The 15,967-nt window shown below is 40.0% G+C and overlaps 2 protein-coding genes across 2 annotated transcripts in view; one reads left to right on the top strand and one right to left on the bottom strand.

Moving 5' to 3' along the window:
• Window positions 1-7,607, top strand: part of TRAPPC8 (trafficking protein particle complex 8) — a 45,151-nt gene extending 37,544 nt beyond the window's left edge. The window contains exons 28-30 of the mRNA XM_026051576.1: window positions 4,603-4,748; window positions 5,468-5,557; window positions 6,900-7,607. Of these exons, the coding sequence (XP_025907361.1) occupies window positions 4,603-4,748; window positions 5,468-5,557; window positions 6,900-7,134 (471 nt within the window). The 3' untranslated portion in view covers window positions 7,135-7,607. The remainder of the gene's footprint in view (window positions 1-4,602; window positions 4,749-5,467; window positions 5,558-6,899) is intronic.
• Window positions 7,608-10,999: 3,392 nt separating this feature from the next.
• Window positions 11,000-15,967, bottom strand: part of CATSPERD (cation channel sperm associated auxiliary subunit delta) — a 6,665-nt gene continuing 1,697 nt past the window's right edge. The window contains exon 2 of the mRNA XM_026051596.1: window positions 11,000-13,523. Within this exon, the coding sequence (XP_025907381.1) occupies window positions 11,000-13,523 (2,524 nt within the window). The remainder of the gene's footprint in view (window positions 13,524-15,967) is intronic.

The following is a 15,967-nucleotide window of genomic DNA, read 5'->3' as shown; positions in this document are numbered from 1 at the left end:
AACACAAAAAAGCTAAATACCTCTTTCCTTGAACCAGAAATAGGAAGATATCAAAGTGATAAATTAGTTTCTGGCAAGGATATAATAAATCAGTCATGTAAGAACCAAATAGATCTGAACCATATATTCTAGCTGTATAATCTGACTCAAAGTGTAATAAAAACTAACTGGATTATCTGTAACTGAGAGCTGTTCTTTGACAGTGACCCTTAGAGGTCTGTTCTGCCTCTTTTGAAGCTTATTTCCTCGTAGGAATTGAGATAYATTAGCTGAAGGACAGAATAGCACTGCCTCCAAAATACAGCTGTCCTCTCTTGAGTTCTTGACTTCTCTACCTTTTTTCTTAGGAATAAGAGAAGAAAGTTGAAGTACTTTAAACCTCCATTCTCAGTGGGGGGACCATCTTTCGTAGAATTTCTTACAGCTTTGACACCCTTTTTGGTTTGCTTTGGTGATTCCAGTCAAAATTTGCCCAAGAAAAAACAAGTGTTAATATGGTGGGACTGAAATAAGTGTGGGGCTGGTACATCTGCCATATTTTTGATTGCCAAATGCTTCATGCTGTAATAGACAGCTTTTCATCTTCAATTAAAGCTGTAATTTCTGAATGTCAGCACACTGGAATAGGGTGCCCATATCTGAAACTTGTTTCACTCATGTGGCTTTAAAGATAGTGTAGAATGAGATACTGAGGTCTGAGGGTTTTTTGTTTACATTCTTGAAGATAGTATCCCCATGTACATGCYTCTATTTCCATTGTGGGATCTGGGAATGCACCAACTGGATTTCTCACAGGCAGATTTAATTCAGGACTAGATGTGCTCCATCCATTCAGTGCTCCAGGACTGGAGCCATATGCCCTGGGCTGCTGATTCAGACTTCTGGATCAGGCCAGTGTAGTCCAGATTAAAATCCATGAAACGGTTCAGATGCAGCTGCCTTCTTGCTGCCAACTGTTTCACTTTACMTCTAACCATCTTGGGTTGCACTGCTTAATATAGATGTGTGTTAGTGAGGCTGCAGCAGGTTGGCTGGAAGTAGGAATTCTTGGAAGACATGAGAGGTGTATGGTTCGTGTTGTGCTAGTTCCATGTTTTGTATGGAGTATGGGGGGAGATATGCCTTAAATCAATTCCARCAGTTCTTAAATGCCAGTTGACAGACTGGCATCTACCTCTTTATCGAATGTAGAACTACAATAATTCTATGTCTTAACACACATGCTTATATGTTAATGCTGTCTTAGTAAAATACTGTTTTACTGGCGGGGGACAGTTGTTACAATGGGTTAGGAGCTAAAATGAATATAGTCAATTTGTGGTCAAAAAAACAAGCTTAAAGTCTGGTTTTAAAATGGAAAATCAGCATTCTAAAGTGGGAAAAGGAGGAAGAAAAACCATCTCTTGTCACATATTTATCATGCTGCCTTTAAATGTTATGTCATTGTCACTGTCAGTACCCGTAGGATTGTCCCAAGAATTTCTTGTTTGAATCTCCTCCATGCCTTCAGGCATGATAGGACCTTCCCTATCCAGGTTACTACTGTCTGAAATTGCTGACCTAGGGGAAAAATACTGCTGAATTTCCACACAGCTTTGAACTTAATTATGTTTGCTTTGTTTCGTCTGTTTATAAGCATATTGATCTAATTATTGGGAAGACTGTATCTGAAATGAAAAACTTGGCTTCGCCCAATTCCACAGCTTGAAAAATCTTTTAAAATATCTGAATGTGATGATCTCTTGCATTCATCTGATAGGAAGGAAGAACCAGTGTTTYGAAACTCGATCCATGTTGTATGAGCAGACCTATCTACTACATCAGTGGTATAATGCAGGGATGCTTTGAATTGGGTATAAATTTTGACATTTCCAACTTTAATTAGCATAGTAGCTTGTTTGCATGAGAAATTGGAAACCAACATGAATAATTCACATGTAGTTCTAGCAGTTGAATGTAAGGGTAACACATGACCCTGAAACAAGTTGGCCCAAAGAGCTCTYGAAAGATCATAGCTTTTTTTTTCATATGATAACTGATCAAAAAGTAATGATGTGAAGATTACTTAAAACTAGACACGGGCTTGGCACTCTAGGTGTATATGTCTGGAGCTGGCATTTGCAGATGAGAATCATTTTTGCAGCAAAAATCTTTCTTGRACAGAAGCAACCATCCTAACATTGATTGTACAGTCTTGCACCTCCTGGAAGGCTCTTGCGGAGAAGTTTAGGCTCTGTTGCTAATAACAATTTTATGTTTTCAYGGAAATTAAATGCAGCTGTAGAGTAAAAACTACCTACAATTCTTCTCAACCCCTCTGAAGAGTTTTTTCCCATCAGGCCCCTCTGTATCATTGCCAGTGTGGGTGGGTGAGATCTTTGAATGTGCCTTAACATGTGTTTGTTTATTTAGGGATATCTTAGCCCTTTTTTTTTGTCCTTGTCTGGACTACGTGGTGCTTGTTGCATACTGGAGTCCATTGCACATGTGGAGCTCTGCAAGGGTCAACAGGCTAACCTTAGATGCCAGAGGACTTTGCTTTTGACTTTACTCCATTTGGACTGGTATTCTAGGGCACCTTTCTGCAATAAAATTCTACCTGTTAGATTCTTGTTTTGTTTAACTTTGTTTCTACTTGTAAGTCTTAGGACTTCAGGCTGTTACTGGCTAGGTGGGGAGTGTAGAGGTGCTCAAAGTGGATATGGGCATCTCTTCTAGCTTTGATTCAGTTCCCAAGTTCTAGTGCAGGGAAGGAGTCTAATGTGTCCTTAAATGTAGCATTGCTTATTAGTTGTCTGTAGGCAGCTCCCTTCTTATCTCCAGAACTCTTGCTTCTCATGTGGAAATGCTTATCTTTCTCCTGACACACTGCTCAAGAGAATTGCATACTAAATGCTGCTCTTAATTACTTTTTTTTGTGTGTTCTGGATAGTTATAAGTGTCTAGACTTTGAACAGCCTAACTTGGAGATACGGACCTGTTTATCAGAGTCTGACCCCTAGCAACTGACCCGGCTTAAGACTTTACTCTGATGTTAAATTGTTAATCCTGTTGCTTTGCTGTCTCAATAGAAGGGTAATAATAGCAGTAAAGGTTTGATGCATTCCACCATTTCATCAATATATGTTCCTGCTGCTGTCATGATGTTATTGTCTATTTGTAGAGATAAACCTTCGTGTCTGTCTTTTGTAGGGTTTAAAAAAAATACTCGGGAATTCTGATTGGGAGGACTTGGAACAGGTAATTCACTCTAGGGCAAACTACAGCATACAGGATATTGATATGTTGTTAAAAAGGGAATTGAATAATTAGTTGTATTATRCTCTCAGGGGACAGATCAATTTAAATGTAAATCTAAAAATCTAAGTTTGTTACTTAGGCAATATCTAATCTGTCCAGTGCTTTTATGCTGTCAACTTCAGCCAAATTAGATACCTATAGGATAGGGAGGAAAAAACATTGATTCAAGCACTTACCAGATACCTATCACTGTTGTATTTTTTTCCTTGTGCCTCAAATTACATTTTAAGAARATTCCAATTCCCTTTTAAAGGAAAGGATTGCAAGCTTGTTAAAACTTTTGATGTTTTCTTATTATACCAAGCAGAAGAAAACACTGACTGTGCTTATAGCTTGCAGAATAGTTGCTGACTTCACTGTGGCCCATGTCTCGCCCTCGGTTATTCAGGAGCATATTTTATTGCCTATAGCCCTTCTCTTCTTGTAAAATCAACCTTAGGAAAGACACTCGCTCTGTACTGGTGATGTACTAGTGTTTYTGAATCCTCCTTTAGTTTCTCTCACTAGTTACTGCTCCATTTATTTCTGCAGATCTTTTTCTTTTTTCCTAAATGTTGACACTTAGCAGGGTGAATTCATAAGAGAACAGTGAGTAGTAGCCACTTTCTCAATAGATCCTGTGTGCAAAGCAGGTTAGCTCAGGGTTCAGYATCGCTGCAGTGCTGGACCAAACGCAGCCCAACTTGCCCTGTCTGCACCGCATCTTTGTGCGTCGCCTGGTTTCCTCCTCTTGAGAGGTGGCTTGGCCGTGGGGCTGGGGCACTGCAAGCAGAGTGCTGCTGCTTGGCCTGGGTGCAGGGCAAGACTTCTCTCGTCTGTGAGCGCTTGCTGTCTTACTCTGCCTTAGTCACTGCTTCATGACCAATGAACTTCATGTTGTTTGCTTTGTGCTGTATCCGTTTGCGGGGGGAACTCTGCTATTGGCTTTTCTCTTGTGAACTTTACAGAGTTGGTGGCCGAGTTTTTAGGTAGAGTTAAGAACTGCTCAAATGCTGTCCCTTTTTTATTAGTAATGAAAACAAAAATAAGTGCCCCACACATGAGCTTACTTTTGTGAAATGTGTACAGATAGTGTTTTCACAAGTGACTGTAAAAATCTCTTATGTCAAAAGAAGCTAAAAGATAGTTCATGTTACTTCATCACCTAGGATGCTTAAATACAAAATACTTTGGAAAAAATGAGCTTTTTAATGCTGTAGAACTGTCTTGGAGTTGCAGTTAKTATTTGAAATGTTAATTTCTTTCACTTGTGTTATGCTACACAGTATCAATATCTTAAATGTTGTTCTGAATTTATTTTAGGAATTACCAGAAACAGCCCTCTTAAAATTTTTCCGACCAGAAAGTACCCCAGTACCTGCAAGACCAACACCAGAGCAGCTCTCTAATCTTATCAAGACGAGACTTCATTATCCAGAGTCTTTTAGTCACTCATTTCATCAAAAAAGGTTAGTGTAAYGTTTGCTGTAGAAATTGAAGTAGTGTTAACTTGATATAAATTTTGTTGAAAGATGCTATAGGAATTATGATGCAGAAGATGGTAAAACTGGTGGACAAAATTTTTTCCAAGTAGTGAAAGTTGCAAAATTCAGACTTCTCTGTATGAAATGAAAGCCTTTTCTTAAATAGGCTTTAGTACTTCAGTTCTAATATTAACTAGTAAGGATATTAAACTTGCTGAAAGCAAAATATTATGAAGGGTTTCCACTAGTTTGGYGGTGCAAAGCAAAGGAGGACAAAGTATAGCTGTTCTGAGCAGTAGAGAATTTCTCTCTCTACAAAAGTTAGTGCAGAAGTGTCTGATACAAAATGTTTTGAAGAAGATGTCCTCAACAGTTTAAAGAACGGCATGCTGGACCAGGCWGTCTTACTGTCAAGTTTTGTTATGCCATCAGTAGCTTACCTGTGTTTGTGCTCATGCTGCTCTTCCTCATTTGGACAAAAGAAGGTGGTAACCCAGCCAGGACTTAGCCATTTACACTTACTAGTTATTTACATTGAAGCTATTAATTGAGGCTGTGTTGCAATGTATGCAGTCTCAGGCTGAATAATAGACAGCTACATGCTAATTGTACAGGAGTTAAATTTTTAAAATCTATTTAGTTAAGATTATTCAGAGTAAAACTTTTACTCTTCTTTAGCTATTAAAGTATTTCTCTTTTTGCAGCCTCTGCCTAGTACCTGTCACTCTCCTACTCTCCAATTGTTCCCAAGCTGTTGTAGATGTGATGATTGATTTGCGGCATAAAACAACAAGGTAACATGTACTTGTTAATTTCTGAGGATACTTCTGAATTTTCGGAACTCTTAAAATGTTTTGAACAGGTTAAATATTCAGAATGTCTGCCCGTTGGGACACCACCAGTAAGCGACTTCTAGGGAAGAACACAAGTTTTATAAAGGCTTCATATGGAAGCTTCAGTCACTCTTCTTTTTGTTCTGCTTCTGACATTTTTATTGAGAAAAACCTTGAATTGTGACTTCTGAAGAGTTTGGTTAAACTTTGGCAGTTAAAAGGGAGAAGAGTAGGCGAAGAAGCAGGTACTGACATAACTATAGTCACAAAGCAAAGTATCTGCTATAGCACAGACACTGACATAGCTATAGTCACAGGGAATGCTTGTTTCTGTCCAGACAAATAGAAATTGAAAGCTTGGGGAGCAATACCCAGGTTCAGAAATAGACTGTCTTTATTTTACTTGTAAGTTAAAAGTAGAAGCCATACATTAACCTGGTGTGTTCATACCAGGTGGTTACCCATGCAGCACTTTGAAGGCAAAGCTCTCAGAATTCAAGGCATGTGGCTGCTCTGTCCTAAGAAACTTTAATGTGAGGTCTCTAAGCCGTGTATATCCAAGTTGACTATCTCTGTATGACTACTTGGAGCTTGTGACTAGGTCTGTTCTTATTTGTGCTTGTGCTATAAAAAAGTGGGACTACACTGGAATCCCTAGTACATACACACTAAGAAACCAGGAACTAGAGAAAGGCTTTAAAGATTTGCATTGATCCATCTGAGCCACAGGGGAAGCAGCTGTAAGGGAGTATGTTTTGTGGGGGTCAGAGATAAGCAGATGAGAAGTATATGGAGAATAAGTAAGGATCGGCAGTTAAGTGAGACTAAGTAGAAATCCATCAAGATACCCAAGGGTGACTAGTAAGTTTGCCTCTGAGAGTATCTAGAATATGAAGAACATAGACTTTGTTTTTTCATTTCATTACYAACTTCAGCTATTTGGTAAGTGTTAAGTGCAGCTCTGCTTGCAACTGTTAATTGTGCAAGTCTTGCTTTTCCTTGTTGTGAAAACCTAAGTTGCGAGTCCTYTGGACTATGCCTATAATAATTTACACCCAAGATGTGCTGAGAAAATTGACAGTGAGAACTTTCACATCTGAAGACTGCCAAAAGAGGAACTTGCATTTCCCTTTCCTAGTTTTTTTTTTGAAAGGATTTGCACGCCTAGATGGGCACTCCCTTTATAAGGGGCACAGCATACATACAGAGTGTACCTGGAAGTCCAAAGCAGCCTGTTAAGGGATTTATGTTAAATAGTAATGCATGCTTCAAAAGCAGAAATGAACTTTACCTTCTCTTTCAGCCCAGAAGCACTAGAAATCCATGGATCTTTCACGTGGCTTGGACAAACACAGTACAAGCTTCAACTGCAAAGCCAGGAGGTCTACAGCTTGCAGCTGAAAGCTTGCTTCGTTCACACGGGCGTCTATAACCTCGGAACCCCCCGGGTATTTGCCAAGCTAGCGGACCAAGTTACCTTGTTTGAAACAAGCCAGCAGAACTCAATGCCTGCACTGATCATAATCAACAGTATCTGACCACTTCTCGAAAGAATCGTACTAAAAGACAAAATAAATGGGATTCTTTTCTTATTGCTGACTGTTTGCTGCARTTTTTGGAAATTGCACCTCAGCATCTAACTCGTTACTAAAGATTGTGTAGGAAAGAAACTAGCAAAATATTCAGACTACTTGTCCGTTTATTTCTCAATGCAACGCACGCTGGACTGAAAAATGTTTATCCTTTTATAATGCATTTCTCTGGTAACTAAGATATTCATAACACAAAATACTCTAACTCCAGATCTGAACATATTTCTCTCCTATGCCCCGTCAAAGATGCAGTTTGACTGCTGTTTAACTTCCAGCATGGTGTGTTTAATATTTGTGACTGTATTAGGATATGGTTCAGGAAGGAACCCTCACTGGCTTTCTCCTGGCTTAAGCCATTAGTCATGATAAATTCCAGCCTTACTGTGAAGTTCAATAGGGTGTCTCAAATCTGTTTCTCAGTTTTTAAAAATTAATTTAAGACTTGTTTTGATTTTTTTCATGTTTATGAAATCTGGTAACCTTTCAAGGTTTACACACAGGTCCACCTAAGGTGTTTCAAAATAATTTTTTCAACCAGTTCAAGTATTTTCTCATTCATCTCAGCACTAGAATGCACTATTACACAACCATGAGATCGTCATTTAAATTGTCACTTGCTTTATTATGTAACTATAACAATTGACCTGTTTTAAAAAATCTACTTAAGATTTTCAAGAAATGTATTATATTTATAACAAATGTACTGTAAATAGAATAAAACATACACCATATTCACTGTACCAACTTCTGGCTGTTTTTTGCCTCCTATATACACCCACAGCAGAATCTACAGGTGCTGATTAAACAAATTCACTTGTGCACTGTGTTCATACAGTTCCTCTGGCCTGTTGCCATATGTAATGTTGATGTAAAAATGAAAGTTCTAGTGCTTTCTGCACTTCTTTTGTGCACTTACACAGTGTTGMCTGCTACAGCCCTCAGAATGAGCTACCTGGTAAGCTTCAATTGCTTGGTATGTGCTGGAGACCTTAATTTGTTTAATAGCTGCTGAGCATGGAGAAGGCAGCGTGAAGCCATCAAACCTGCTAGATTTAGGGAATTACAGCCTACAATGGCTACAGGGGAAAGCTGAAGTACCAATGCAAACCCAAGATTTCTGGCAGTCTGCTGTATCTTGTGGTTGAAGAATGTTTTCCTAATAGGAGATGTCTACTTTTTTAATGGTACTTCTACCTCCAGATGCGTATACATACATTTGTTGTTGTTTTTGGACAGGCTTTTCAGTTTCTTTTCTCCGGAGCTCGTGTGTGACTACTTCCAGGACTTAACACTTCGGTCCTTCCTCCATAGTAGATGACTTGCTTATTTAGTATGACTGCAAATCATGTCCAGATCATGTATCAACACTAAACCAACAATATGTTGCTTCTCGGCCTTGTCTGTTCTGCTCCTGCTGGTGGGCAAGTTGGAGGATGATGGGAAGAGTGCCCTTAYGACCAGCATGCCTCTGGAGTCTCCTGCTTCCCCCTGAGCTGGTGATTCGGAAAGTACTGAAAGTGGTTGAGGGTGGGGGCTGTTTCCTTTTTAATTTGTCACAGTCTAAGACAACTTCCAGAAAAGCAAATGTTGTGCTTTTAACTTTTAAAGCAGAGTACTGTGTTAGAAAAGATTGCTGGTGTGCTATGTGGGAAATGGAGTTCTGCATTGCTAAGTTATTGTCTCTGCAATGAAAATCTGGAATCAGGTGGTTGTGCAGATAAGCCACAAGTGTGATTCATAAGGTATGTAATGTTCATGAAAGCCCASCTGAAGAACAGAGACTATCAATCTATGCAGCTGATGCACATATCTTYTATATCACTTAAGGTTGCGATGGTATTCTAGTATTTGGGTCCATTGTATATGTGAATAAACAGCACTTATAGCATGGYAGCTAAGCTGTTATTTATATGCTAGTTACTGGATGACAAATACTCTTCTGTAGTTCGTTAGTGAACTTGTATACATTTATTGGTATGTGTGACCTGAGGCAGAAGGAAGTGGCTTTCAGCAAATTGTCATATCCATCCAGTGGACTTTGTGAACTGCCTACRGTCAGAGCTGTTTAAGGCTACTGGAGAAGCGTGCTGCCTGGAGCATGGAGGGCGTTTGTGGCCCACCGGTATCAGAACTCACCTTAAAACTGCTTTCAGAATTCTGTACTGCGTTCATCTGACAGGATACTGAGAAAACGGGTAAACTGAATGTTGTGACCAGTTGAGTGTCTCRCTCAGCTGGAACTTGTGAAAGAATAAGTGTGAATAAATTGTCAGAAAGGTTGAAAAGGAAAGGGATGGGCCCAGAGAAACTATCACAAGTGGATTGGGCTCTTGCAGGCTGAAGGCGAAGGAAGGAAGAAACAGCAATACAGGTGAGAGCTGAGGGAGACAACATGAAATTCTGTTCTCAAAAATTGTTCAAAGTCTGCAGGAACGTTGAAGATCTATTTAAGATAGTGTCAGTCACAAATTCTGGATTAGCTATAGTTGACAGCCACTTGAAAAGATGAAGTCTGAACTGTTTTAGTGGGCAAGCAATGACTGTATTCAAATCATATTCTACTTAGTTGCTGCTACTATAGTTCCTAGAATGTCCCAAATCTCCTAAGCTAGCTTCATAAAGAGTCTCTGTTCTGTACCTCAATTACCATATTTACTTGCATAGAGATTGGTTTCTTTTGCTGTTATAGAAGATAGTTACGATATAGCAAAGTTTTGTGCCTTCCCTGTACTTCCTCCTCCTTCTCAAAAATGGTAGAAATCCTACTAAATACACTATTCTGAGTAAATAGTAAATAGCGTCTGTGTCCTTTTCTATAAGTGGTTACTGTGACATAGCTATGGAACGTCTGGAACTTGTGTCCTTATTTTAACCAAATGCTAAGCTTAACCTAATTAAGGCGGGGGGGAATCCTTTAATTTGGAACTTAAGTATGGATGACAAGCTCATCTTTATTTCTATCCTAAATTGCTTTATTTAAATCTCATTTGAACATTCTACATAATAGACTAAGCTTTTAACTAGCCTTACATAACAAAAAGTTGTATWTTTGATGTTTACAGAGTCTTAGAATACTGAGTTTTCCAAAATAGTTTATTATAGCAGAACTATTAACAACTGTGGTCTAACTTATACACAAAAATGACTGTCTTACTGTGTGGTAGGCTTAGTTTTTATTGGATATTGCTAGCTCATCAGTAAAATATTTACCAAATCACTTTATAAAATGGCTTTAGATTTTTTCAAATACTGGCTATTTTACAATACTGTATTTATATAACTATTAGACAGGTGATACTTTCTTGATACTGAGTGAAAAGCTTTGTTATCTGTCTGAGTACTAGCAAGTATTACAAACTTAACAGTGTCCAGATTTAAAAACTTGTTTGCCATAAAACCTTCATTGATRCTGATTCATAAGAAATCATATGAAGATGACAATTTAGGAAATAGGTTTTAAAATTCTCAGATGAGTTTTTAGTTAAATTATGTACTTTTGCTGGAAAATAGGCTTTTCCTGAGAGAAAAAGGGAGGAAAAAAAAAACCTCTCYACAGTGGCTCTGTCCAGCTGTCAAAGATCAGTAAAAAGTGTAGAATAAGAAAGTGGAGAGAAGCCAAGCATGTTAAAGCATTTTGTAATGGAGCTTCTTCTTAAAGTTACATTAATTTTGAAATCTGAACTAACTAGAAATGGACACCAAGCTTAGTTCCCCAGTTGTTCTTATCTCATCTTTGTAACAAAAAAACACACAACTTAACTAAAAGGGAAATCTTCTGGTTAGATTTCCCATAGTCTTTCAAAAAAGGTGCTCAAAATACTTTAGTTTTTGGATTTTTTCTTTTGCGTGATAAATCAGGTAGAAAATAGCCTGTCAAAATTAAAAGTAAAATCAAAATCACAAAGCCTATCAGTGTGGCCTGAAATTTTAGATAGCTCCTGGGAAAAGCACCATAGACGTAAATTGAGAAGGTTACAGTTAAGTCACAGTAGCTGTAAAATGTATCCACCACAATAGCTTTAAAAATATACAGACCGTTATATGGAGGGAATATGATCTTATTTTTGCCTCCACCAAGAACTTCATACTTGACTGAAGGCCACTTTAATTCAGGTCCATTCATATTCTTACAACTTGCATAGTTTCTTCTGGTCCACGCAGTATTTGGATCTGGAGATGCCTGCCCTTTWAGCAAAGTACTCCAATTTTGAGGTTGGGAGAAACAGTTGGCATCATTAGCGGTCAAAAGATAGTCATAGTTAAACATTCCATTTATTTCAAACATAACAAATTCAGCAGAGACTTGCTTCTGAAATTTGCCATCTTGCCATAACTCAAGAATCGGCACCCAAGGGTTTTTGTAATATACCAGAAGAGGACATCCCAGATTCTTAAAATCGTAATTGATCTCCAGATCATCTTGCTGTATATTTGGCCTGGCAAGAAACTGTGGGTCATATATTTCATGGCTAATTGTGTAACTGAAATTCTTCTTCAGTTCTGCTTCCTCAAAGAGCTCTTCGTCACACGCTGTTATATTTTTAAAAATTCTTATGTGCTTTGTAGGAGGACAGGACACTGCAATAAGTGCAGTCAAAGGAGCCACATCAATGCAACCGATGCCTTTGTCAGGGATGTCCACAGTGACAGCAGATATCTCCCCATCAAGCAAGCCATCACAGAAACCATGCTCTGCAAAGCCAGAGAAGAACTGCTGCTGAAGACCTATGTTCAAAAGATATTCGGTGTTTCCATCATATGTAAATCCTATCTCTAATATCTTTGCACTGAAAGCCAGCACATGGGGATTGCTCACTGTCACCAAGGGAATGGATTTTTTGCCTGGCTTGCGCACAAATGTGGCGTTCAGAGTCAGATTCTCATGCATGTCAATGTAATAGATCTTGTTCTGGAAATTTCCTTCAAGGATCTCCACATCACAGGACTGGTGAGATCTCCAGATTGCTAACTGCAAGTTGAATTTGCATTTCTTGAAGTCATACAGTTTGGAAAAATTGCTAGTCACAGGGCTGAGTAAGGTCAACCACCCTCTTTCTTCAAACAGCATCACTGTGGTGTTTAAATCTATTGTCTTGTCTGTGGCAATATGCACCATAGTAGTGAGCAGACTGATGCTGCCATAGAATATTTGCTTGTCCTGGGTTAAGACTGCAATTTCGGACCCGCTAATAGTTACAAGGGAGAAACCACTGTCAGGGAAGGTAGAGTTTGGAAATGTCAATGTGGGCAAGACAGACACTTGATCCATAATCAAACCATTGTTGGATGATACAAGCAGAATGTCTGTTGTCCAGAKAATGATGAAACCCCTCAAGCCAAGACTATGGATACTCCAAAGTTTATCAGGGGGTTTGGTCAGCAGGTGGAAGGTTGGGGAGCTATAGTTGGATGCATGCTGGCTCTTGGAACCGAAGTATCTGAAGTAAGCCCCTGCTGCCTTCCCTGTGCCGTCTGCCTCGGTTGTGTTGATAAGCAGGCCAGTCAGGCCAAGGGAGATGAAATTGTAGACACCAAACAGCAGGCCTCGCTCTCCACTACTGATCAAAGTACGTGTGAACGTGTGACCCCCATCCTCTGACACGAAGATGTGGCTCGTGGAGACTGGCTGCCCGACGTCATAAGCAAAAACGGTCCAACTGATCTCCTTGCAGTGGGTGTCCTCTCCTGTGTAGCAGCAGTGGACGTTGGAGAGTTCGGACACGTGTGAGCTGACTCCTGCTGCCCGGACCCATTTGTTAATGGTCTTGAAGTATGTGTAGACCCGGCCGTTGATCACTATCAAAATGCTGTCTGTGTGCACGAAGGCAATGGCGCTGACTACTGCTCTTTTGGCCTCAAGCTCTTTGGGGATGCAGAGCGGAGAGAGGCTGGACTCGAAGCTGGACATGCTGACGAAAACGTCCTTGCTCAGGTACACGGATATCTTTTTCTCTGCCCAGGTGTGGTACTGGCTGCAGGGGTGCTGCAGGAGGATGGGCTTGGTGCGGTTGTAGGTTACATGGGTGCAATTCATCTCCTTCACGTCCTTGTCGAATGTGACTGAATACGCGAGCCGCTCATCGGTGCACGTCACGCAGGCCCCGCTGCCCGACAAGCAGAGCCACAGCCACAGCCTGACCCATGGCGCTGACAGGGCCCGAGGTGCTGGTGCCGCTGTGGGTGCCATGGCCGGTGGCGTCAGTTGGGGCGGGGCTGGCCGGAGCGGCAGTTGGCGGCTTGGCGCAGGCTCTTGCCAGTGCCCCTGCGCCAACCAGTCCTGGCAGCGAGYGCTGTGGCCCCAGCGCCCTGCCTTGCTCGCTTGAGGTGCAGAAATGCTGAGGAGAGGGTGTGTTAAACAAGAAGGAGCCTCCTGTTGGCCGCAGTTTCTTCTCTGCCCCTCTCAGAGAGCAGGAAAAGACTGTCTGCAAAGCTGCCACACCATGTGACTTAGTTTTGGGTGCTCCGTTAACTAAAAACAGCATTCAGTGTCTTTGGTGTATGTGTGTCCTGCAGCAGTTAGTGCTTTGAGCTGTTTTGAGGAAGCTATTCTTTCTGTATATGGTACACTGAACCACTTAAAACATTTTTGTTAAGACAGAGTGCATAAAATCAAAATGGCTCTTTTGTTCTAGGCTGTGGAAAACACTGASAGAGTGTTAAAGTGAGTGAAAAATGCCTATGCTTGCAGGAGAGTGTTAGATATAAGTAGTATGATTAAAATGAAGAAAGATCTTCTTTAGGTAAACTTATAGTTGTGAGAAATACACAATATACAGGTGTCCACACCAATAGAAATTGACCGAGTCAACTTCAGTCCTTTCTCACGTACACACTGTCATTATTTCAGGCTCTTGAAGTCTTAATGTTTACTCTCTTTTCAAACCATGTCCACTAAATTATTTAAGGCTAAATTAATTATACAGAGTAAAAATTAGATTAGAAGAAAGTAATCATACTTTGACAACTTTTGTTTTTACCAACTGTGAATGCTATTTCCTGCACTGAACAGTTTCCTATTTCCATTATTTAAACTAAGATTTATTTACTGTGCATCTGTATCAATTTGTGGGAGTAAATTATTAATTTGTAAACTCTCATTTGACTAATGAACTCTAATTGCTTTAGTCATAACTGAAAAAAGTGAAAAATCAATGTGCTAAATTTTTTATGGGCAATAGTATATATAGTGGTATCAGTATATAGTAGTATATAAATCATACTGATGCTTGTGATTATTATTTCCTTTTTTCAAGTTAGAGTACATAGTATTCGCTTACTGATAGCTATGGCCTAGTCTCTTACCAATTTCTTCCAAGACAGTGGAAAAACCACTAGTCCCAAAAACAAAACACAACAAAACACATGCTGTAACTGCAGATTTTTATTACAGAAGAAAAGAACCTAGTAATATTCTTTAAAATTAGTAGTGACATAATTTTGCAGAATCCAAATAAACAGTTTAATAAACATGAAAAGTCTTCATATAGGCTGGGCACGCTGCTGGCTCCTGTTCAACCAGCTGTTGATCCACCCTCCCATATTCTTTTCTGCCACGCATCCCTCCAGCCCCTCTGCCCCAAACCTGTAGTGCTGCATGTCGTTGTTGTGACCAAAGTTCAGGACCCAGCACTTGGCCTTATTGAACCTTATCCACTTGGGCTCAGCCCATTGATCCAGCCTGTCCAAATCCCTCTGCAGAGCCATGTTGTGCTCAAGCAGATCAACTCTTCCTCTCAGCTTGGTGTCATCTGTAAATTTGCTGATGGTGCCCTCAATCCTCTCATAGAATCATAGAATGCCCAAGGTTGGAAGGGACCTCAGAGGTCATCGAGTCCAACCCCCCTGCTCACACAGGGACACCTAGAGCATGTGGCACAGGGCTGCATCCAAGCGGGTTTTAAAGATCTCCAAAGAAGGAGACTCCACAACCTCTCTGGGCAGCCTGTTCCAGTGCTTTGTCACCCTCACAGTGAAGAAATGCTTCCTTAAGTTCCTGTGGAACTTCCGATGCTTCAGTTTGAAGCCATTTCCTCTAGTAAAAGCCATTTCCTCTCATCCAGATCACTGATAAAAATATTGAAGAGGACAGGCCCTGACACTGACCCACTGCTCATGACCAGTCGCCAGCTGGATTTAACTACGTTTACCACCACTCTCTGGGACCAGCCATCCAACCAACYGAGGTCAACTGTGGCTAATAGGAAAATACAGTTAGTCCCATGTTTCAACTGCCACTGCACCAGCTTTGGATACATTTTAGGCCACATACCCCAGGACTATCAATATAATCTTTTTCTATATCCATTGAACTTACATAGTTCCTGCCTCTCAGTGCAAGCTATAACATAGTTGTCCTGTGATACAAGGCATTTGGAATTCTGGTTTGGTCTTGTCAACTTGGTCTTTGGAGCACCTTCAATTTTTTCCGAATCTTACTATTATCTGAAATGACTTGTGCCTGCCTGAGTTTGACCAAGAATGGCATCTACAGCACTAATGAATAAAAGAGTCTTTACTCTGGTGAATTTTAAAAGCCAAAGGRAAGCACCCTGAGAAATATGTAATGCCTTTCTGTGTGGATATCCTTCCACAAGAAAAGCTAACGAATCTTAATTGCAAAGGGTAAGGACAATTTGATAAATGTACTTAGACTGATAAGTGTGAGGCCAAAATTTCACTCAGTTTAATAAAACTACCGCTACTACTTGTAACTGTAGAGCATGATTTGTGATAAATTCATGGTCTGCAAAGTTAAAAAAAAAAAAAAAAAAAAAAAGTA

Source organism: Nothoprocta perdicaria, unplaced genomic scaffold, assembly GCF_003342845.1.
Source record: "Nothoprocta perdicaria isolate Ctin4 unplaced genomic scaffold, notPer1 scaffold_77, whole genome shotgun sequence".
Classification (NCBI taxonomy): Eukaryota; Metazoa; Chordata; class Aves; order Tinamiformes; family Tinamidae; genus Nothoprocta; species Nothoprocta perdicaria.
The sequence above is the reverse complement of the archived record's forward strand: the minus strand, read 5'-3'. Positions and strand labels throughout refer to the sequence as shown.